The sequence below is a fragment of the Eulemur rufifrons genome, chromosome 8 (genome assembly GCF_041146395.1).
Source record: "Eulemur rufifrons isolate Redbay chromosome 8, OSU_ERuf_1, whole genome shotgun sequence".
NCBI lineage: Eukaryota > Metazoa > Chordata > Mammalia > Primates > Lemuridae > Eulemur > Eulemur rufifrons.
Genome location: NC_090990.1, coordinates 81,647,784 through 81,670,000, shown reverse-complemented (window position 1 = coordinate 81,670,000; position 22,217 = coordinate 81,647,784). Strand labels below are relative to the sequence as shown.

Genomic DNA, 22,217 nt, shown 5'->3' with positions numbered 1-22,217 from the left:
ACTTTGAAACTCAATAGCATTTGGATGGTCAAAGTTACGAGAGTGGATAGATCGCCCAGTCAGTGAGGGTAGACACAGAAGAGAAAAGCAGTGATCCCTGGAGTACTCCAGAGGTATGGAGGTTGGGGAGATAAGGGAGACTCAACACATGAAACAGAGAGGGAACAGCCAGTGAAGCAGGAGGAAAACAGGAGCTGCCTGGTGAAATAAAACGAGGATAGGAAATAGGTTTTTGGTGTTAGTGAAGTAGGACCTTGGTTAGAGCTGTCTCAGGGTATTGGTGTGGTTGAAAGCCTGATTGCACAAGGTTCAAGAGAGAATTAGAGGCGAGGACTTAGAAAAACGAGTCCAGACATTGCTTTGAGGGGATAGTAGGAACATTGACACTTTCAGACCCGTGAGAGTTTTGTCCCCACCTTACCGTGTCTTCTAAGCTCCTGCCAGAAGTTCAGCTTAATGATCAATAGTGCAGGCTTTGGAACTGACTGGCCTCTGTTCAAAACCCCAACTGTGTTTCTCACTAGCTATGTGACTAAGGCAACAATCTTAACCTCTTTCAGACTCTTTAAAATGGGGATAATAATAATAGCTACAGTGGAGTGCTGTTCTAAAGACTGAATAAAGCAATAATTATGGGGGCTGAGCTCTATAGGTATTATTGTTGCTATTATTATCTTTCTAAAAATGCGAATCTGAATTATGTCAGTGACTCTTTCTTCTGATTGTCCTTCAGCATACATGCCTTAATTTTATGTGCAATCTTATCTGCTTCACATGTTACACTCCAGGAATACAAGGGCAAAAAGCTCTCTTCAGGGCCTTAGGACGTGCCATTAACAAGGACCTCCACTAGGTGGTGAGCAAGGAAAGAGGGAAGAGAAGGAACTGAAATTGGTCAGGTATGCCAGCGAGCTCCACTGAAGTTTGGCAGACGTCATAAATTTGTCCAAAACACAGTTTTGACTTGTGTTGTTTGCAATTTCCAGCGGCCATCTACCACAGGCAGCCAAGAGTTAGCCTAGTATTTATGAAAAAGTAGAGGAGGGTGGGAAAGAAGGAGGAGGTGAACAAGGATGGAAAAGAAGGAGGAGGTAGATAAGAAGAGAGAGAAGAAGAAGAAGAGAAGAATGGGGAGGTAGAGAAGGAAGAAGAAGAGGAGAAAGGAAAAAAGAGAACAACAACAATAAGGGGAGGGGGAGGAGGAGAGAAAGATGAGGAGGAAGGATGGAAAGACGAAAGGAGGGAAGGAAGGAAGGAAGAGAGAATCTAGCCAACATCTTCCTGGCCAGAAGCTCATTTTCTCTCAGGGGAAGTGATGGAGGCCAGTTGAGAAAAGGGGTGGGGAAAGAGGAGAGAGAAGAGGAGGAGGAAGGGGAGGGTGAAGGAGTGGGGGGAGGATGTGGGACCGGGTTAGAGAAATAAAAGAAAGCAATCCTTTCTGGTGACACTCAGTGTGGTCTCCCTGCAGCACAGCAGGCTGCCCTGGGCAAGGACCCAGAGACCCGTGGTGCTGAGTCCCAGGTTGAAGGGCTGCAGAAGACCAGGGAAGGACCAAGCAAAGCCATGGTGAGCCTTTCCAGATACTCAGACACTCTTGGGGTTATAGATGCTGGTGGCAAGGGGCAACCCATTTTATTTTTGGTTTCAAGAAAGATAGAAACTAAAAATGCTCTCAGAGTCTGAAATAGTGTTCCTAGACTCTTTCCTCTTAATGTGCTGATTTCCTCTCCTTGACTTTAACCCTGGTGAGACTTTTGAAGAGAGGTACTGGTGAAATCAGTATCTCTTACAACCTTTTACAACTAAATACTGTGTTTACCTGAGAAGTGATACACTTCAGAAAATTAAGGTTTTAAGCTGTGATTTTGTCATTTTAATTTCTCAACAGTGTATTTCTTTTTATTTGAAAAAATGAACTGCTTTTTCTTTGCTGTTGTCTGTTTGGCCCTCTCATGTTTTCAGGTATTTGAGGCATTGACTCATTATGATCAAGTGGGGTTATAACATTAAATATAAACATCAATAGTTCATTAAGCACTATGAATACTTTTAAAAATATACATGCTAAATATTAAATAGTTTGACGTGACAGCTCAGAAGAAAAGCAGGTACAAATAATACTAAAATGTAGAAAAAAATTAAAGCAGTAATGATTAGCAACTTGACACTAAAGCATGAAGATAAAATAAAACAACAAAACTTTGCATCAGTTTTGAGGTAAATTTGAAGTTACTTTTTCCCCAATGCCTGAGAAATCTATTACCGTAATAGATTTAGTAGTGGACATGTATGTTTTATTTTGAACATTAAGAAAGTTGTAGTATCACCTCAAAGTGCTGCAAACATGTGGTGTAAGAGTATAAATCTAAGTACAATTTTGTGTTTTATTTGCAGATGTTTCTATGGAAATGTCAGAGCACTCAGAGGGACTTACAGAACATCTTCAAGTTGTGGGTCTGGACAATGCTCTGTTGTGGTATGTTATGATATTTATATATTGCTCAGCCTTTCTTACTTATGTTTATTTTTCTTAAATGTCTACTGATTGTACATAGTCGCAGGGAATATTATTAGGTAGATAGTTGTTAATTCTATCATTTCTACGAGCATCTCTTTTCTTACTCTTACCTTTAGTTCTTCCCCAGAAAGCTAGGAGGTTAGGAAGGTTAGAATTTTTTTTACCTGCCATATCCCTATCTACAGGGTTCAGATCATGACAGTCCCGCAAAAGCCTTCAATTATGAAGGAGTAAAGTTAATTAAGAAATCACTAATAAAGCATTTACAATCTTTACCAAATATTTAGCACTTTATTTTCTATTTTTTATTAATAGTTCAGTGTGCATCAATGTCATGTCTATAATTACAGTGTGAGCTCCTTAAGAGCTTTACATCTTTTTGGTCCTTCTTCCATTGATGTGACAAGTTTTATGTCTGAATCTTGAAGACTCTCCAATAATAGCTTTGAACTTTCTTTCCCATTTATTAAGTAAGCTGCTTCTTCTTACTCCCTAGCTTGGATTTTCAGCTCTGGTCAAACAAACATGCTTACTCCGCCACTCACACATTCCTCATACCATGTCTGCCTTGTGCCACATGGGAACCGAGTGCTGTTTCATTCAACAAGTATTTTCTTAGTCCCTACAATAGGCAAACCCTATTCTAGGCACTGAGGATCCAACAGGGGACACAACAGTCTCTTCCCTCTTAGAACTTATACGGCAGTGGAATGTTCCTTCAAAACTCTGCTCCAAGTGTTTATTTTATGATGTTCTTTACCCATTGATCATATCTTTTCCTAAGTTTCCAGTTCGTTTCTGATATATTTGATTTGATTAAGATTATGTATTTTTTGCATCTGTTATTCCTTGTTCAGAATCCTTAGGAAGCTGTAAGAATTGAATCTGTATTTTTTTTTATATATTTCTCCAATGTACCTGCCCTGCACAGTAAAAACTCATAAATGTTGATGGCTATGAAAACTTTTACCTTACTGTATAATAGTGGTTTGCACAGACCATACCATGCTTGGAATGGTATACATTATTATGGAGTCATTATGTAATTATGTGTTTAATTAGGTTTCTTCAAAGCCCTCACATTTAAGGCACCATGTTTATTAAACACCATCAGTTGAATATCCTTGTGTATAGAACATGATATGTCATAATCCTACATCACTTGGCTTTGTAAATTGTTCTTTTTTTTATTATGCAGTTAGATATATAAGGCTTGGGCTGTCTGTTGAGACTTTCCCAGAAGCAGTTCTTTCTGTGGTAAAATATTATCTTTTTTGATATGAAAGAGATTACTTAACAGTACATCATTGTTCTTCTTGTCTTTATTTTGCTTCTCCCTGGGGTATATATGTTGGCTTTTACAAAATTATCCCAGGATAAAAAAGTAGATTGTAAATTTTAGAGTTATATGATATTATACTTTAAATGATTGACAGACACTAAGAAAAAGAAATATGAATTTCTAAAATATTTGCTTAAACTTCAATTGAAAGAATTTTGAGAAAAAAATATTAAGAAAATAAATCTTTCAAATTTGTCTGAAAGAGAACCATGGGTAAAAAGCATTCTATCTTCAAGCTAGAAGGTCTGTATTCTACTTCACATCTGCAAACAACTAATTCTGGGATCCTGAGGTGAGGCTCAGGCTCACTCTGCAGGCTCAGCCTGGATTAGGGCCAGGTTCTTTTCAGCTGTAACATCATGTGCGTCTACATAGTTCACACTGATGTCTTTCAGATTTCCTGGCATATCATGGAACCAGCTGCTGGACTTACCATTATTCTGAAAAACCCATGAACTGGGCAAGGGCTAGAAAGTTCTGCCAAGAAAATTACACGGATTTAGTTGCCATACAGAACAAGGGGGAAATCGAGTACCTGGGGAAGACACTGCCTTTCAGTCGTTCTTACTACTGGATAGGAATCCGGAAGGTGGGAGGGATATGGACGTGGGTGGGAACCAACAAGTCTCTCACTAAAGAAGCAGAGAACTGGGGGGACGGGGAGCCCAACAACAGGAAGAGCAAGGAGGACTGCGTGGAGATCTACATCAAAAGGGAAAAAGATGCGGGAAAATGGAACGACGATTCCTGCTACAAACTGAAGACAGCCCTCTGTTACACAGGTAGGGAGTGACCAACGGCTCTGCTACCTCAGACACAGGAAGGACCAGAGTTAAGAGAATAACCAGATTAACCCCATGGAAATGCTGGGGACTGAGAACAGTTACTAGTTCATTCTAAAATACTTGCAGTCCTCTATAGAATTGAATCATGTCACTTCTGAGCATTTTTGGTGTGTAAGCAGGTCCCTATATCCAAAAGCTATAGCCCTAAATCAAGTTACATCATGATGATAAGTAGTATGGAAAGTAAGGAGGAAGAACGAGACAATCGGTGCCCCTGATAGGGCCGGGGAGTGGAAGCAGAGAGCTGGGGCCAGTTGGGGGTGTAGGCTCACATTACCTTAGTCTCCTCATTGCGAAGCAGGTAACTTGGTGCTGTGTGTTCCCTTCTTGGCCTCATCTTATATAAGTCTATATAATGAAACATTGCACTATCTTTGGTGTATGAAAATTTTTGTAAAATCTCTTATAATAATTCCAAAACAGAATTTTTCCAAGTCATATTTTAACAGTGAAACATAGTTAATTTGGTCTCTTATAAATTGGGCTCTACTATTTTAACAAGTTTGGACTTTTTAATCTTAATGCTTTCTATAAAGAAAGGGATTGCCAAGCAATGATTGCCCACAGAAATGATTAAGGTCAGGTCATCATTTAACTGCTTGTTACATTAAAAACAAGTGATTTCAAGAGTTTCAATGTATGCTACTAAGTTTCATTATAAATGTTATGGAGGATTAGTGTCAGTAATTTCATTCTAAAAGCAAATAATTGTCTATGGCCATATGTCTAGTATATTCCATAAATAAAAATTTTAATGTATGATTTTTATGCAAAAAATGCTATGAATGTACAAATAAACCTTTCCTGTTTATTAAAATAGTCTCAGACAAAAATTATTTCTAAAGAAATTGACTGTGAGTACTAAAATATAATCTCATTAAAATATTTTTTTTTTCTAATCTCCTTAAAGCTTCTTGCCAGCCCTGGTCATGCAGCGGCCACGGAGAATGTGTGGAAACCATCAATAATTACACCTGCAACTGTGATGCAGGGTACTATGGACCCCAGTGTCAGTTTGGTAAGTCTCCCCTTTCTTTGTTTCTTCCTGTGTAAGGACACAGGAATCATTGTAGCTTATGATGGAAGTTGGTTAGAATGAAATGATACTAGCCATTCTGAGAAATGGGAAGTTTTGATCAGAAAGTTCTGCTTTCACAATGTTGTTACCTTTCCGTAAAGATTTCATAAGTCAGCGTGAAGTTTCAATTCACTTCTCAACAAGTCTTTTTGAGTGCCACAAGGAACACGGTGTTGGGATAAAAGCTGTAAGGGTTACAAGAAAAGGAATTAGGCTTGGTGGATTCCTGCTCTGAAGAAACTCACACTTTAATGAGCTTGTTAGATTAATTAGAACTCTAAAGTCTGAAAGAATCGATACTACTTATCATTAGGAAGGTGAGTTACCCGGAACACAATCTTGCTTTTTCCTTCTAGTAACATCAGAATACTCATAGTTCTTCACACTTATGCTATGAGCTGTGTATCTTACTGACTCTGCTCATGGCCTTCTCTCTCCTTCTGCACATGGCTAACACATATGTTCATCTTTAAGACATAGTTTGGGGACCATTCCTTCCAGGAAGCTTTCTTTAGACCCCAAGACAGGCTAAGTGTCCCTATTCTGTGTTCTGATAGTTTCACATATTTCTTTCTGATTTCTCCTGCATTTCTTGAAGTCACCTGTTTACTCATTAATCTACCCTGATATTGAAAGCATCTTGAGATCAGTAAGTGTCCTATTTATCATTACATCTGTGGGATTCAGACTATGCCTGGAATAAATCAGGCTCTTGCTTGTGAGCTTGGATTGAATTGGATAATATAATTTTTTTAAAGAAGCAATAAATTTGTAAAGAATAAAGAATTAAAGCCAAAATAAATTTAAATGTCAATCAACTGCAATAGATCTAACTCATTTTGCTCAATCCCTGAGCTGTAAATCTTTCCAAGTACTTTACCCTCCCCTATTCCTGAACTTTATTTTTTAATCATTGTATCACTGGTATACCCAATTCATTACTTTCTGAACATTTTGCTCTTTTCTGGTTCTCTTCCTACCTGTGATCATTTCTCCTGAGATCCTTTGTGGGCACTTATCCATGCCCATAAACTATTATTATTTCTGAGCCTTTGTATAATACCTTATCTATTTCTCTTCTGACTCTACATTTATCCTTTGGTCAAACTTACTGACTTTTGTGGACTCATAAATCTATGTGATCTTTGGTCTGACAAATCTGTCTCTAGCCCTGAACTTCAAATATGCTAAGGATAGCCTTTGGGATTTCTCAAAGGCTATAAAATCTATTGTCCCCAGCCTGCTTTCCCTTGTGTATTCCTTTTCTCAGTATGTGAAACCACTATTTACATGGGCATGAGGCTCTTTTATTGCCCCCAACATTTATGCAAGGTACATAATTTTTATAACTTATTATTTTTCTAATTTGTCTCTTACTTGTCAACTCTACTACCATTGCCCTCATTATCTTCCTCCTAGATTATTGCAATAGTCTCCTAGATGAGTTCCACAACTTTAAATTAGCCTCCCTCAACTATATTATTCAGACTACAGACAGGCTGATCAATTAAAAACAATAGAAACACATCACACATATGTGACCGTCCACCCTTGAATTTCTACCTATCATTAGTCCTACAGGATGAAACCTCCTACAGACCTAGAGGAATGCTTGATATATAATAGATACTCATTATATCAATGGAAAAAGATAAGATCATTTTGTCTCAGTTCCTATCTTTCTCTCTAATCTCATATCATTCCCAACTTTAATTTGGACTTGTGTATAGAAAATACAAAAATTCTTCTAATTCCTCGAGTCCATTCTTCATTGAAATCTCTGTGCAATGTCACTATGATGGCTTAAATTTGACAGATAAGGAATAAGACATGGAGTTGTGATATTTGCCCAAATGGCATGGCAGGGTCTAAAATATGAAAATTTTGATTTCCAAGTCTTAATTTTATCTATTATACCACAAATTACAGAAAGGAAATACATACAGTTTCTAGAGATGGTTGTTGAAATTATATGAGCTAAAGTTCTGGAACTGAGCTAGAGAGGGTGAAGATAGAATTGAGGGCAAGATGCTTTCTAAGCTTTTGTCTTCTCCTCTTGCAAAGAAGACTGATTTTGGAGACCCACTCTTTCTCTGAACTTCCTACTCTCAATACTCTAATATATTCTGGGGCATTGATGTCATAGTTATTTTCCAGCTGAGCTGGTCATTCCCACTTAGACTTATCTGGGTTTAAAAATTCTCTCCCCCAGTAATGCCAAAGATAATAATATGAAGACTAGCTAATGATTAATTAGGACTTCTTACGAGCCAGGCTCTAAGTCTTTGACTTACATTAATTGAATTGCATTTATTTCCTACACCAACTCTGTAAAGTTAATACAATTATCATTACTCCTCTTTTATAGATGAAGAAACTGAAGCTGGAGGGTCTAAGTAGCCATGCTTACAGGCACATAGCCATCAAGTGGCAGAGCTAGGATTCAAATTCAGGCATCAGGCCCTCTAACACTTCCAATGTTATTTCCTTCCTTATTGAAGTGACTCAGTGTGAGCCTTTGAAGGCCCCAGAGCTGGGTACCATGGCCTGTACTCACCCTTTGGGAGACTTCATCTTCAGCTCACGGTGTGCCTTCAACTGCTCGGAGGGAACTAACTTAATTGGGATTGAAGAAACCACTTGCGGACCATTTGGAAACTGGTCATCTCTAGAACCGACCTGTGAAGGTGAGTAACTTCAGAGCAGAGGCTTTGTCAAGGCAGTACTGTGTTTACAGTCTGAAAAAATTCGGTGGAGTCTTGCTAAGAAGTCTATATTCTCTTTTGGAGAATAATTTAACCTAACCTAGATTATACTGTGATGCTTCTCGAAGGGGTAATTCTTACTAAAGTTAAAAAGAAAAAAAATCCCAAGCAAAAAATAAAACCTCTGAAACCATTTCAAAGTGTGTAAAGTAATTCACAGCAATACAGCATGGTTGTAGTACATTTTTTTTATTTTTCTCATTGCCATGATATAAATAATCAGTCTAGCTGAACCTCAGTTAAATTCTGGTTACTCTCCTTTCAATAACACCTATTTTATGTGGTGTCTTATTTAAATCAACCAATTTCCTTCTCAGGGAAGTAGAAGTCTTTCTTGATTGTTTTATTTTGTCTATTTTTAAAGTTATCTTTTATTTTTCCTCCTGCATGAACTCTTGGGAGAATAACAGTTGCTATGAAAAAAAAAAAAAACAACTTTCTTGACCTTTTTAAATTTGAAACATGGCAGATTTTTCTCCTTTTTAACTGCCAAGGTTATCCTCTTTGGGGAGAAAACTGGTGGCATTAGAATTTGTGAAGTTTTGGTTACATTTTCTGTGTTTATGCTCCTGACTCACTAGTTTAAGTATTAAATAGCTTAATTCTCGAAAGTACTATAAAAATCCATGATTGAAATCATAGAACTAAATCGACCCACCTACAACATTTTACAGAAGCTGGACTTACTTCAGAGAATTGAGATGTTTTCCTGAGTCTCTTCGGTAGATTTTAGGACAGGTGAAAAGCTGGAAATTCTCTACATTCACTGAGAATATTCCATAAGAGCCCTTTAGACAGAGGTTATGGGGCATGGCACTTCCAGCAGAGTTGCAGGCTCACCACGGCTGGGGCAGCAGCCTGGAGGGACCATCCCTCCCCACCTCGGGCTTTCAGCGCTCTCTTGGCTTCATCCCTGACTCACCACCTACCACTGTTTTCTAGAAGATAAAGTCTAGACGCATTATCAGAAGGAATCTCTAGAAACTAGGAATTTCTAGATTCATGTGAATAGTTCCACAGTTGAGTCAGATAGCTTTGGCTAAAAAATCTTTGGTCAAGGGAGGTTCTCTTCTTAGAAATATTGTTTTTTCCTTTTCACTGAAGCGATCCAGTGTGAGCCTCTATCAGCACCAGATTTGGGGGTGATGGACTGTAGCCACCCCCTGGCCAACTTCAGCTTTTCCTCTGCATGCACCTTCAGCTGCTCAGAAGGAACTGAGTTAATCGGGGAGAAGAAAACTATTTGTGAATCATCTGGAATCTGGTCAAGCCCTAGTCCAATATGTCAAAGTAAGTTTGTCCCAATATACTGAAGATTTACAGATGTAGTTGATGATGGATGAGCAGATGGTGGGGACAGATATACTACACTTTAAAATTTTTGTTTTGCTAAATATATGTGGCCTAAAAATAAATTTGTATGCATTAATGTACTATAAAATCTTTGGCTGTTCTATCCTCCACCATAACTCTTAAAATCTAAACCCACTGTCGGCACTGATATATTTCTTGTCTATTACCATCTGACTTCTCTGTTGGTCCATTGGAACGCCTCCACAAAGGTCACCAGTGACCACCTAATTCCCAAAATAGTGGATACTTCTCAATTATCATTAAGCTGATACTTCCCAAATCTGTGCGTGCATGAGAAGGACCATGTCTTCTTCATCTTTGTGTACCCTCCACCTGGCACAGTGCCTGGCAATAGGTGCTAAAACAAATGCATGTTAAATTAGCATGTGAAAGAATAGCTACCTATATCTGCCCCTGAGACCATCTGCATGGATAACAAAAGTCTTTAAAGGGTGGGGTCTGTAGAGGCTATCAGAGAAGCTGATCTCTGTGTGCCCAAGGCCAGAGAGTAGAGTAGAAGAGTAGAGGGGTCAGGGAGGCCTGTGGCAGAGGACTGAATATCAGGCCCATCAGAGACATTTCCTTTGAAGGGCTAGTTAGTGCCCATTCCCTCCTTATCTTCATCGAGCCAATAGGTGTCTTCTGTTTGAAGCCTTTGGGAACCTGAACCATCTCTCCATTATATATTAGGGTGTGCGGATGGAAACACCTTGAAAGAGTTCATCAAAGTAACAAAGAATTAGGGATATCATCAGATCCTGTGCCAATATGTAAAAGTAGCTTCCTTCAAATGGTGATATTGGAAGACAGATATTTTTCATATCAGTGTTTTTTCAGCAAAGACCCCCAAGTGAACTTAGTTCATGCTTCCAGGAGGATGTACAGATACATTCTTTTACTTAATTGTGAAGGAAGTGGAGGGAAGTGGTGGGACGGTACCATTTGAAAGATAGATTAGTGCAGGTCCTTGGCATATAAAGTGCTTATTTTTGTATAACTGCTTTAAAGTAAAGGCATTAGTAGTTTCTTTTGACAAGTTACCCAGTTCAGATCACTGGATTTTATTTTTTCTGAAGTTGTATTAGGCTTTTTAGCTCTTTGTGTTCCAGAGTTCCAACCATTGAACAAAGCCATGGAGCTAAATATAGTGATGATCACCTCTTGCCAAGATTTTTAGATACATCCCAGGAATTCCGTGCATCACAAATCTGGAGATTGAGATTCCACCTGCATTGGGATAACAAGGCTGGTCCAGTCTTTGCCCCTGCTGTGGACTCATCACGCAGTCCCACTCCAGTTTCCTCATCTGTCAAATGGCACCAAATGGGCTATTGTTGTAAGACATAAGGAGGAAAAAAGTCAAATATCCTAAGATGGACTAAGGAAATAATGCTCGTGGTCTCATGCTCTGTGCCTTACTGGTTTCTCTTTCAGAATTGGATAGAAGTGTGATCAAGGAGGGTGACTATAACCCCGTCTTCATTCCAGTGGCAGTCATGGTTACTGCGTTCTCTGGGTTGATGTTTATCATTTGGCTGGCAAGGCGATTAAGAAAAGGTATGTGAGTTTAACTTCATATGAAAATAATATGACTTTAAAGTGAAAAAGAAAAAAAAAACCTACAGGAAATTAAGTGCAATAGAGTCAGCTGAAGCAGGATGCCAAGCTTTACATTCTATAGACATCAGTCCCTGGAGGCATGTAAATTAGCCCAGTCCACACCTTCATTAAAACAAGCTGGCTGGTTTTTCCTTTTTATCTGACAAACCTTTTAAAAATGCCTATTATCTTTAAGACCTCTTGCTACGGTGATAATAAATAAGATATTCTTATGGTTCTTTGCTCTTATTTAATTCTGAAAAAAGGATACATAATCTCTGTCCTCTAAGAGGCTACATGCCCTGGATTCAGTGCTATAATTCCACTAAGAAACGAATCTAATGTCCACTAAGGTTTTCAAGGCACTGTTTCCAAATCCCTGATCTCTTCAAGAGTCACAGACATGCCAGGCTCCTGACACAGGGGAGTTGCCTTCACTCTGGGAGAAACCCCCATGTGTTCTCCCCAGTGTCTATTCACCAAGGCCACAGCATATATGTACCATATACACTTTCCCTCCACCTTGGACTGGAGAAGAAAAGGGAAGAAGAAAGACTTCTAGAGAAGTTAGTATCTGCTGCCTGGAATAGTAGATAGAATTTTACCAGAGAAGAATGACAGTATCACTCCCCTTAGCTCCCCTTGAGTGTGTCCAAGCCTTAAAGTGGGACCAGCCCACCAGTGACAGGCCCACAGTCTGTGGCAAGCCTGGGGTGTGCACTGCCACATTTGGCCAAACTTGCCTGGCAGAACCATTGAACACTAGATATTAGACATTGGGCAGCTTTTAAAATATCCCTGTTTCAAGTTCAGGGACCATGAATGACCTCAAAATAACTGCTAGCCAAATGCTCTGTGCTGCCTTTCTGTAGGGTCAGTTGATTGCCATTTTGATTTCACTTCCTTCGAATTAGTTAGTATGTATTCTGTTCACTGAATAAAATATGCAAAGCATGCCCTCTGTCCATCCGCACTGGCAGTTACAGAAATGTTATCTATCAATCCTTAGAGGTCTTCCACTCAATCTGATCTTTCATCCAAATTTCCGAATAGAGGGTGCTAGATGAGTTTTCTAACCAACGCAGAAAGACGATGGAGGGTGGCACTGCTGCTGTGCAAGAACTTAATGGTGGCTACTATCCAAATAACTTTAAGAACTTTGGAACTATAAGTCACCCTAATGAGGAGGATATTTGTTCCCAAATTGCCAAATCTTTTAATAAATGTTTACAGAATCAAAGTCATGTGAATTTAGTGAAGCGTTAGGTGGCTAAGGCTGTTTTAGAATCAGGGGTGAGAAAAGCAGTAGGGTTGTTTTTAATTTTTTATCTCAGTGTCATTTCTGTACAAGATCTCAAACCGATAACTTGAAAATTGCATGCTCCCGCTGCAGGAATCAGTGTGGCGCAAACAGGAAACAGATAACGGGCAGTTAGGCTAGTCACAGTCATGCCAACAAAGAGACCAGAAGCCCCAAAAAGATCACTGACTGTGTAGGAAAGTCAGGGTATCTGTAACATAACATTTAATAGTCTTCTTTGTGAAGTATCTGCCAATAGCTCCAAATTACAGATGATTTTGTCTTCCAAAAATTTTAGTTGTAAGTTGGTTCTTTAAAAACACGAAAAATATTTTTTCCTGCAGAGACAATGGTAGAAATGATGGCTAGGTTCCCTGGCTAAACCTAAGAGCTTTTCTAAGACAAAAATGTAGCTCATGCATTTACAACGATAAAAGTAAAAAATAATAAATCTGCATTTGTGCAGTATTTATCTATTATGAGAATTTTATAGGCTTTATTGGGTTCCAAAAGCTAGAAAAAGTGGACAGGTAAATATTTAGAGCATGGAAGCCAGTGAAGTGACCAGAATCCTGACCCCTGCTCTTCTGTCTTCAGATGGATCTTCTAAACCTGGCACTTTGGCCTTTTCCCTAGTAGTCTTGGTATCCAGACTTTAGTGCCTTTCTTCTAGGAAAGGAATAAGGGAGGACTCCAGAAACATGTTCCCCTGTGCATGTGCTCCTCTAGAAACACTTTGTGCTCCTAGCGTTATTATTCTCTGATTAGTCACTACCACTGGTAAATAAGGTAAATTGACTACCCTGTTCAGTAAATGAGGAAACTGAGGCAATGGTGCTTTAGAGCAAATCTCTAAAATCCCATGGCAGCAGATGCCAGAGTCAGACTCCTACCCAGATATGGCCCCTAAAACCACTGGTATTCAGATTCGCAAGACTGTTTTTTTCCTCGGTTGGAAGAACCGACACACAGGTTTAGAACAGGGCATGAAACTGAACACATGCCCCTTAGTTCCCTTTTCTTCAAAAGAAACCCTCTCAGTAGGAACAGATTCTTGCAATCTATTGTTTCATTGTTCCTAAAAGAAAAAAATACTCACATGAAGATAAACAAATGGAACTTGAAATTAATTGAGACTTGATTGTCCTTGCTCAAATACATTTGGTCTATGTCATCAGCAGGCTGGATTTTGGAAGAAAACATTTAAAATAGTAATTTCTAACACTTTAAACAATTAAAACAGTAACTGAGCACTGTCTAAGTGCTAGGCCCTGGCCTAAATGCGTTGAATATATTTTATTTCGTCAACTCAATGAGGAAGATCCAATTACTGTACCCTTTTTACAGATGAAGAAATTGTGGTTTAGAGAAGATAAGCTGTTCAAAGACACACTACACTGCAGGTGGCAAAACAGGGCTTGTACTTGGGTAGGATAATGCAACAGCTCCAGCTGACAGCCACTGAAGTATACTGCCTCCCAAATGATCACTTCTCCTTGAAGAGTTTTTATCTAAATAAAAGTATCTACTTATCTATAGTCTGCTTTTTTTCAAAAATGTAAGACAATACAAAATATATTCAGTATATCAAATTAAAATTAGTTAAAAAGTAAGAAAAAAAGCCAAATTTAAGTTTAGGGTACAAAAATAAGTACCAAATTGAAGTTAGGGCACAAAAATCAATGTCATAATGTCCTACACAATTGATAGGAAAGAGTCTCAGATCCGGCTCTCAGTTTCCTTGCAGCCCATCAAAGAAGGAAACATAACCAGTTGTGATATTCACTGTGATTGTAAGATAAAAACACGTCAGTTACTTAGATGAGGCTGTGCAATTCCTACCAATGAGGCCAGAATGATTCTAGTGGATCCACATAGAGAAGCTGCTGTGAGACGTAATGCATTCTCACTGTATTAGCAGCTAAGTCCTTTAAAGGAGGAATCTGTAGGTATGATGATACGGCAAGTTGGGAAGCAAAAAATACGTGAATAGGCATATTTGTCTGGCCACCAGACAATTCAGCCTGGACTTCTGTCTTTATGAGCAGCACAGAGAATGCAATAGAACCCTCAGAGGCATCTGCATCAACACATATGTTCTATTTGAGTATCTACGACTGTTTGAATTAGAACATTAAGCCAGTACCTCAAATTGCCTTAGACGCAGAGAGGGTCCCCCTAACAAAACAGTTTTGAGGGTGGAGATCTCCTTTCTCCCTTTCTTTAAAAAGTTTAAATTGTCTATTTTTTGCTAATGCCATTTCTCTATTTTCTTTTCTATTTTTAGGCAAGAAATCTCAGAAGAGGTAAGTTTTATCAGTGGCAAGGAGTTTCCACATCTGTCGATCCTTTCTCTACCTTCCTTAAGATACTTCCTGTTATAGCCAGACATATTATTAACCTCATAGTAGCTATTTGCATGGGGTCTTTGTTTAAATGAAGTTTCCAGATAAGGTGATAAATCTATTAGCTTCCCTTAAAAGCTGTGTTTTTTTGGTGCTAGTGGAGCTGAATCAATGAACAAATGAACAAGTAATACCCCATTAGGAAAGGGAGGTTTATGTAAAGGGAACTTTTCCTGATTGTCTCAGAATTGTCTTTGCACTGTGATATGTTTTTTCTTGTTCTGGCTGAACATGAGGCTCTAAATACAGTATCCAAGAAACATTCAATTCAACAAGCACTTATTGAGAAACTAATGTGTACTGGCCCCTAGGAAGAAGATATATCTCCAGACACTTGTCCCTCAAACCCTAACACAAAAGGGTAAACCACTGCAGCTCTAGTAAGTGTTGACCCTCAGAAATGTGGAGCATGAATTCTACCTACTGTTTTCCCAAAGAGGCAATTATTTTTCAGTTTGGTCTTGAAGTTTAGATTTCTTTAATTGGAGAAATAGCATACCGAGAAAAGATACAGACATGAGAAAGCACGTGGCCCATCTGGCAGAAATGAAGATGGCATAATATTTCTCAGTTTCAAAGATTTAGTGACTTGCTATAAACTTTTAGAAAGAATGTAAGTAAAAAGAACTTTGGGAATGAGACTTTGGTGACATATTAAGTACCCAGATGGACAACTGGGCTCATTTTAAAATGCTAGAAATGAAGGAAGATGGTTCCTTGAAGGGATTGTTTGGGCAACCCTCCTACAGGCCATAAACTTAGTAGTTCAGTGGGCTGTAGCTTAGAGTGTAAAAGAGAAACTGGGAAGAGATGAAGCACCAAAGGCCACAGCTAGAGTAATTTATAAGCCATACTCAGGAGCATGGACTTTATCTTGAGGTCTTTGGGATAGCACTAAAGGGGTTTAAGCAGTGTCACCTTGCACTCTTCATCTTATGAGGATCACCTTGCACAGCAATATGGCAAATATGGGAGGGAGGTGAGTCTGGAGGCAAAGAGACCTGTTCTGGAGGCATTTGAAGTTATTAGGTTAACACTGATGAAACCTGTCAAGGGAATTAGCAGTGAGGATGGGTACAGGAGATAAGAGGAGGTGGAATCAACTGAATGTGTTTGTTAATTGGCTAAGAAGGAGAGAGAAGAATCAAAGAAGATGCCATGTTTCTGACCTGGGAACTGGTGGATGGCAGAACTATTTGCTACTGAGAAGGGAACATAAAAGAAGGCAAAGTGTTGGAGGCAAAGATCATGGATTCAGTTTTGCAATGTGTTGAGCTTTAGGTGTCTGAGCTTCATCCCATTGTGTTCCATCTGGCCTATTGCAGCACAAGAGGCTACCTTGGGGCAGATGTGGATTCGGGGGTTCTCACATTTCAGGAGGTAACTGCCATCTCAGGAGTGGGTACTCCATCTCAGGAGTGTGAGAATGGAAGAGGACCTGGGAGAGACGGTGGGAACCAGAGGATCTCACAAGTCAGCTAAGGAAAAAGGAAAAGGAGAAGAGGTTGTCAGAGAGGTAGAAAGAAGAGGAGGAAGAGTATGGGGTCATGAATGCCAAGGAAAGAAGAAAAGGGAAACAGTTTCAAATACTTCCAGGAGAACCAGTCAGTTGCCACTAGATGTAACGAGGGTGTCAGGGGGACACCATTTTCAATGCACAGATCAAGACAGAAGTTGACCAAGCATGGAGGAATCATTCAGGTTGGGAAAGTAGAGGCAGAACATGTAGTCATCTCTTCCAAAAAGTTTGGCTTTGGAGGAAGAGGGTAACTGGACAGGCATAAAGGGTCAGTGGAGCTTCTTTTTATTCTGTTTTATTATCCTGTCTTCTCTTTCATAGTATAGATGGGGTCCAGTGAGGAAGGGGTCCTGACTCGGGGCTGGCCTCCCTATCTCTGTGGCAGGAAACCCACAAGATATGAAGGTTTCTTTAATGCTCACAGCTATTAAGTGAAAGTCTTTTCTGACACAGTCTATGCAGAGCCATTTTCTGGCCACAGGAACCACCTGTTTTAATTGCCACTAGATGGAAGTAGATCAACTCAATTTTTTTTAGATGTCCTTGAGGCACAGGAAGAGGTGCTGGCTGGAAGAGTATTAGCATTAGTGCATTAGTTTGCTTAATTACCATAGTAAGCACATTGCCATATGAAGTTTAATGGCTCACCGATTTTTACAATAAATCAATTAATTGTTGTCTATTGAACACTTTTTTGTTGGAACAACGCTGAGCTTAATTGAGACACCAAGAGGAGTAAGCCTTTGTCCCTTACCTCAGGCACATTATTATCTAGTTGGAGAGTTAAGACAGAAATACAGAAAAAAAAATCAGAAAAATACAAGGCAAAGTATGGTAAGGGCTGATGAGTGCTATATTGGAGAAGAAAAAAGATCATTTGGTTTGGTGATTAGAGAAGATCTTATAAAGAAGGTGAAAACTGAGTTGATGCCTTTTTGTTTGTTTGTGTTTTTGAGATAGGATCTCACTCTGTCACCCAGGCTGGAATGCAGTGGTGTGATCATAGCTCACTGTAACCCTGTAACCTCTAACTTCCCCAGGAGCTAGGACTGCAGGTGTGCACCACCATACCCAGCTAGGGTTTTTTTTAATTTTTTTAATTTTTAGAGAAGGGGTCTTGCTGTGTTGTACAAGCTGGTCCCAAGCTCCTGGCCTCAGGCAATCCTCCACCTCCACCTCCAAAAGTGCTGGAAATATAGGTGTGAGCCACAACACCTGACCTTGAGTTGCCTTTTAACAAATAGATAGGATTTAGGTATATAGAGAGAAGCAGGGAAGAAAGGCAGTCTAGAGGAGGGAAATGATATAAACAATGATATGGTAGTGGGACTATGAAAGCATGTTCTGAGGCCAGTTGGGAGAACTTTCTAGAACCCATAGTTCATTGAGGAGCAGTGAAGTATTAATAGAAGTTGAAAGGGAAGGGTGGCCCCATCAACATAGGTCTTGAATAACTCATTGGATGGTCTGGAAAGACCTAGCAAAGAACTATTTGCTCAGCTGCTTTGGGACAACTCTCATTTATTGATCAAGGTTATCTTAATTCATAGAGTTATTGAATTTTGAGTCTGAAAAGGATCTTGGTGGACATGATGTTCGAGCTCTCTTTTTAGTTGAGCTAATTTACTATAGGCCTTGTGCTAGTGACAGAGTTAGTTACAATAATGATAAAACTTTATTAAATATTAATTCCATGTTGCACACTATCCCCAGTGTTTTACATGTCTTAAATAATTAAATATTGCCTACAGGTCTGTGGGAGTAGGTGCTATTAACATTCCCATTATAGATAAGAAACAGGCACAGAGAAATAAAATAGCCTGAAGTAGCTGAAAAAATGGCAGTGTTAAATTTGTACCCATCTGGATCCAGGGGTCATGTGTTAATCCTTACAATTCTAGAACTCAAGACTCTTTTTTGTTGTTGTTTTTGAGATGGGGTCTCACTATGTTTCTCAGGCTGGTCTTGAACTCCTGGGCTCAAGCAATCCTCCTAAATCAGCCTCCCAAGTAGCTAGGAATACAGGTACATGCCATTGTGCCCCGCTTTAGAACTCAAGATTCTTGACTCCCAGGTTAGAGTTGTAAGTCTCAGACACCGTCCTCTTTCAGTAATCTGATTTTTTTTCTCACACTGAAACCATAGTGTGATGGCCCCAAGGAAGGGTGGGGTAGGAGAAGTAGGGTGTGTTTCTAGAACAAGGCAAAGGTAAAATGAACACTATCACACTAAACACCATGTGCCAATTTTTTTTAACACCTGAAGCTAACTTTTATAGTCCTTGTACTCATTTCTACTAGCTTTTGGAAGGTGAATGAATGAGTCCTTGGGTACTTGTGGTTTCAATTCTTGCCAGGTTATTTTGACTCTTCTGCAAACTAGCTGTGTTTATCACCTCATTTGGTTTCTAGAGTTTAAATTCTGGCAGGGTAAAAGCTACACCCAAGATACACAGGAAGATACGATGCCAACCTCAGAGGAGGGCATATGTGAAATTTTGTTTTCAGAAACATTTTTATCTCTATATTTGCAAGCACGTTTGCAGCTGCTGAACTGTGGTTTACCCTGACAGTTCATCATGAGACCAGAGTCTCAGAATCTGGTTCTCTGCTTGAAAGGTGCTATTAAGACATACCACCTGTCCTGTCCAAAAATGACACAGTTGTGTCACACACAAAAAGTGTCATTTATTTCATAAAATTAAATTTGTCACTCCCTAAATTATATCCCACCAGAATCAGATGTTTAGAACCACCACCATTCCTTTCATGAGTTTTTATTTTCTCTGATTTTACTTTCCATTTGAGCATGACTTCTACTTTCCTGACTTTCCACTGTTCAAAAATCAGTCTAAACTGTCCTTTAAACTCATTCCATATGGGCACCAAGGCTGTACTACAGAAATATCTACAAGTGTGGTCTGTGGACCAGCAGTATAAGCATAACTGGGAAGCTTATTAGAGATGCAGAATCTCAGGCCCTACCCAGTCTGCATTTTAGCACCATCTCTGGGTGGAAGGAAGCACAGGAAAAACGTGAGAAGCGCAGCTCTCGGGTTCTCTTTCCCTTTGTCTGCATCCTGAAGGCCTGCATCTTGTCCATGATTTCCAGGTGAAAGCATTTCCTTGCTCCACTTGTCACCTTTAGTGAATATTTACCTTTACTACCAGCACTTCCGTTTTTGCAATTTTTAAGCTCCTTTATATAATTTATAATCTCTTGTTTTTCTTTCAGCGTGGATGAACCCATACTAAGTCACCCTCTGTGAAAGAAAATTCCTGGTATACTAAAGAGTCATTGGACTCTTCAAATCCCTCATTGAAAAGTTTTGCATGGTGGTGTCCCCTCTATCAAAGATGAATGTGTTTCCTTCAGTGCATCTGGAAAGATTTCTACGTAACCAACAGCTGCTCTGCCCCCATTTTGCCCCTCATCCATCCCCCCTCCCCCAGCCCACAGGTGTTGTTCATGTAGCTCAGTCTTTATCTTTTCCGTGGAGAAACAAGTGAGACTGTGGGGGAAGGATTACTCTGGACTATGAAGATGGCTGACTTTGCTCTTTCTTGATGCTTGTTTCCAGTTTCAGTTCAGTGCTGTACCTGATGACATATATTTCTAAATACAATGGAAATTTGGCACATATGTAACTACAGACTCAGTTTTCTTGGAGATCAAATTTAACATTGTCTGTCTTCTGTATACTGTGGGGGTAAAATTCGTAGAAAATTCATAAAATTGATGTTATTCTTGCTTTGCTGTACCAGATAAGTAATTGAGTTCTGCTCAAGTTGGGAAAGTCCAGTCTGCACCGTAGCCCTGCCTTGTGTAAACGGAGGCCATCCTGTTTATCAGGCTTCAGCCCCCTCACCTTCAGTGGACTCCCCTTCTCAGTTGGCTGACTTCCACGTGTAGCATTTCATGAGCACCAAACAAAAGGCAAGAAGAGAGAAATAGCCTGCATTGTTTTTTCATTTGTTTGAAGGTTTTGCTGTCTCTCTTTTATTAGACAAATTCATATTTCTTGAAGTCAATGCTGCTTTTATGACTACTATATTGTTAATAAAGAAACATCAGCACTGGAATGCTAGCTGCAGGGGATATCTTTTTGATGTTATACAGAAGAGTTAAAACAAGTAAAGAGATTCCCTGACTCATGTGAAATGCTCCCTCTTCCCCTGCTCCCAAACCTCTTATCCACCCACCTAGATTCTATCTGTTCTTTAAGATTCATCTCAGACATCCTTCATTCTTGCCACTTCTTTTATAACTAGCCCTTAACCAGTCCAACCCATGACAATCTTCCTTTCCTGGCTTCCCACTGCAAAGATAGTTTGTACCATGGAATTTTGTGCATAAATATAGCCTATTTTTTAAAGGTTACCTAGTTTGTTATTTTAAAAACTATCATATGTTGTGTTTTCTCCCCAATGAGATTGTACGCTTAAGGGAAGAGACTAAAATGTCTAGTTGGCTACCTGACACTCAATAAATGCATGTTCAAATAAATCGAAAAGTGCGTACAGTGTACTGTTGACAAAAGTTTCAGCAAACCCTCTCTCTCCATGCCATCTGATGACCTGGACAGATACTCATCTAATGTCAAGGGCTGAATTCTTATGAGAGAATGGGGCCCTGTCAGAAACTAGTAGGAAATACCTCCTTGTCCCATGACCAATATAGCTTTCGTACAAATTTGCATGTGTTAGGAGAATAATAATGGTAATGATTACATTTTTTTCCAAAGCCATCTCAAAGTCTGCATTACAGTAAGGGCTGTTGCAAAAGATTCTCCATGCTGTACACTGTAAATCTATGATGTGTTGTTCACATTTGTGTGGCTTAGGGTGTCTCCCACGAAGTTGTACAATGCACAACCTGCACAGAGTCACAGGGCAGCCCTGATTGCAAGTGTTTCTTCAACTAAAACACCAGGGGCAAGAAACCCAAGTGGAGACTACCTCTTGGGAGTGAGATTTGTATAGATTTTAAAATACAGTCCTATATTCAAGCCTTAAAGTTACTATGTGATCTTACTAATTATATCATGTCATGTCCTATAAATAAAGACTCATAACATAAATTTCTCCAAAGGCCTTGGACATAAACTCCCTGAGACTTAATTCCTTTGCCTATAAAAGAAGAATGAAGTCTGCCTTGCTTACCTCACAGGGTTATTGTGATACCATCTCAAGTATGAAATTGCTTTGTGAACTGAACCTAAAACACAGATTTTTCCCCCACCCAAATCTCGCCTTTCATGCTTTCTTGGTGTAGGATTCTGGATCTTACCCAAAGTCTGCAACAGAAGCAGCTCTGAGGCCTTCTCCTGAGATTAGGAACCAGAAGGCCCTTCACTGGTGTCCGGAGAGTAACCCAGCCCTCAGATTTTCCCTGCAGGTCAGCTCTGCTACCTGCACCCCTGCTGGGTGAGATGGAAGGGCCTGGGACAGGAGTCAAAGGCACCAGTTGGAACCCTGCCTCTACCTCTGTATG

The 22,217-nt window shown here is 39.5% G+C and overlaps 1 protein-coding gene across 1 annotated transcript; it reads left to right on the top strand.

Annotated features, from left to right (window-relative positions):
* The first annotated feature begins 1,485 nt into the window (after window positions 1-1,485).
* On the top strand, window positions 1,486-21,172 carry SELL (selectin L). The gene is made up of 9 exons (XM_069478314.1): window positions 1,486-1,566; window positions 2,395-2,476; window positions 4,256-4,642; window positions 5,616-5,723; window positions 8,285-8,470; window positions 9,653-9,838; window positions 11,336-11,458; window positions 15,088-15,106; window positions 19,959-21,172. The coding sequence occupies exons 1-9, from the start codon at window positions 1,564-1,566 to the stop codon at window positions 19,990-19,992; spliced, it is 1,128 nt and encodes a 375-aa protein (XP_069334415.1). The 5' UTR covers window positions 1,486-1,563; the 3' UTR covers window positions 19,993-21,172.
* Window positions 21,173-22,217: the final 1,045 nt, after the last annotated feature.

Bases quoted from the DNA above. Each gene is read 5' to 3' on its own strand.
- SELL (XM_069478314.1), top strand. The intron at 4,643-5,615 runs GTAGGGAGTGAC...ATCTCCTTAAAG, and splicing joins GACAGCCCTCTGTTACACAG to CTTCTTGCCAGCCCTGGTCA. The intron at 5,724-8,284 runs GTAAGTCTCCCC...TCCTTATTGAAG, and splicing joins TGGACCCCAGTGTCAGTTTG to TGACTCAGTGTGAGCCTTTG.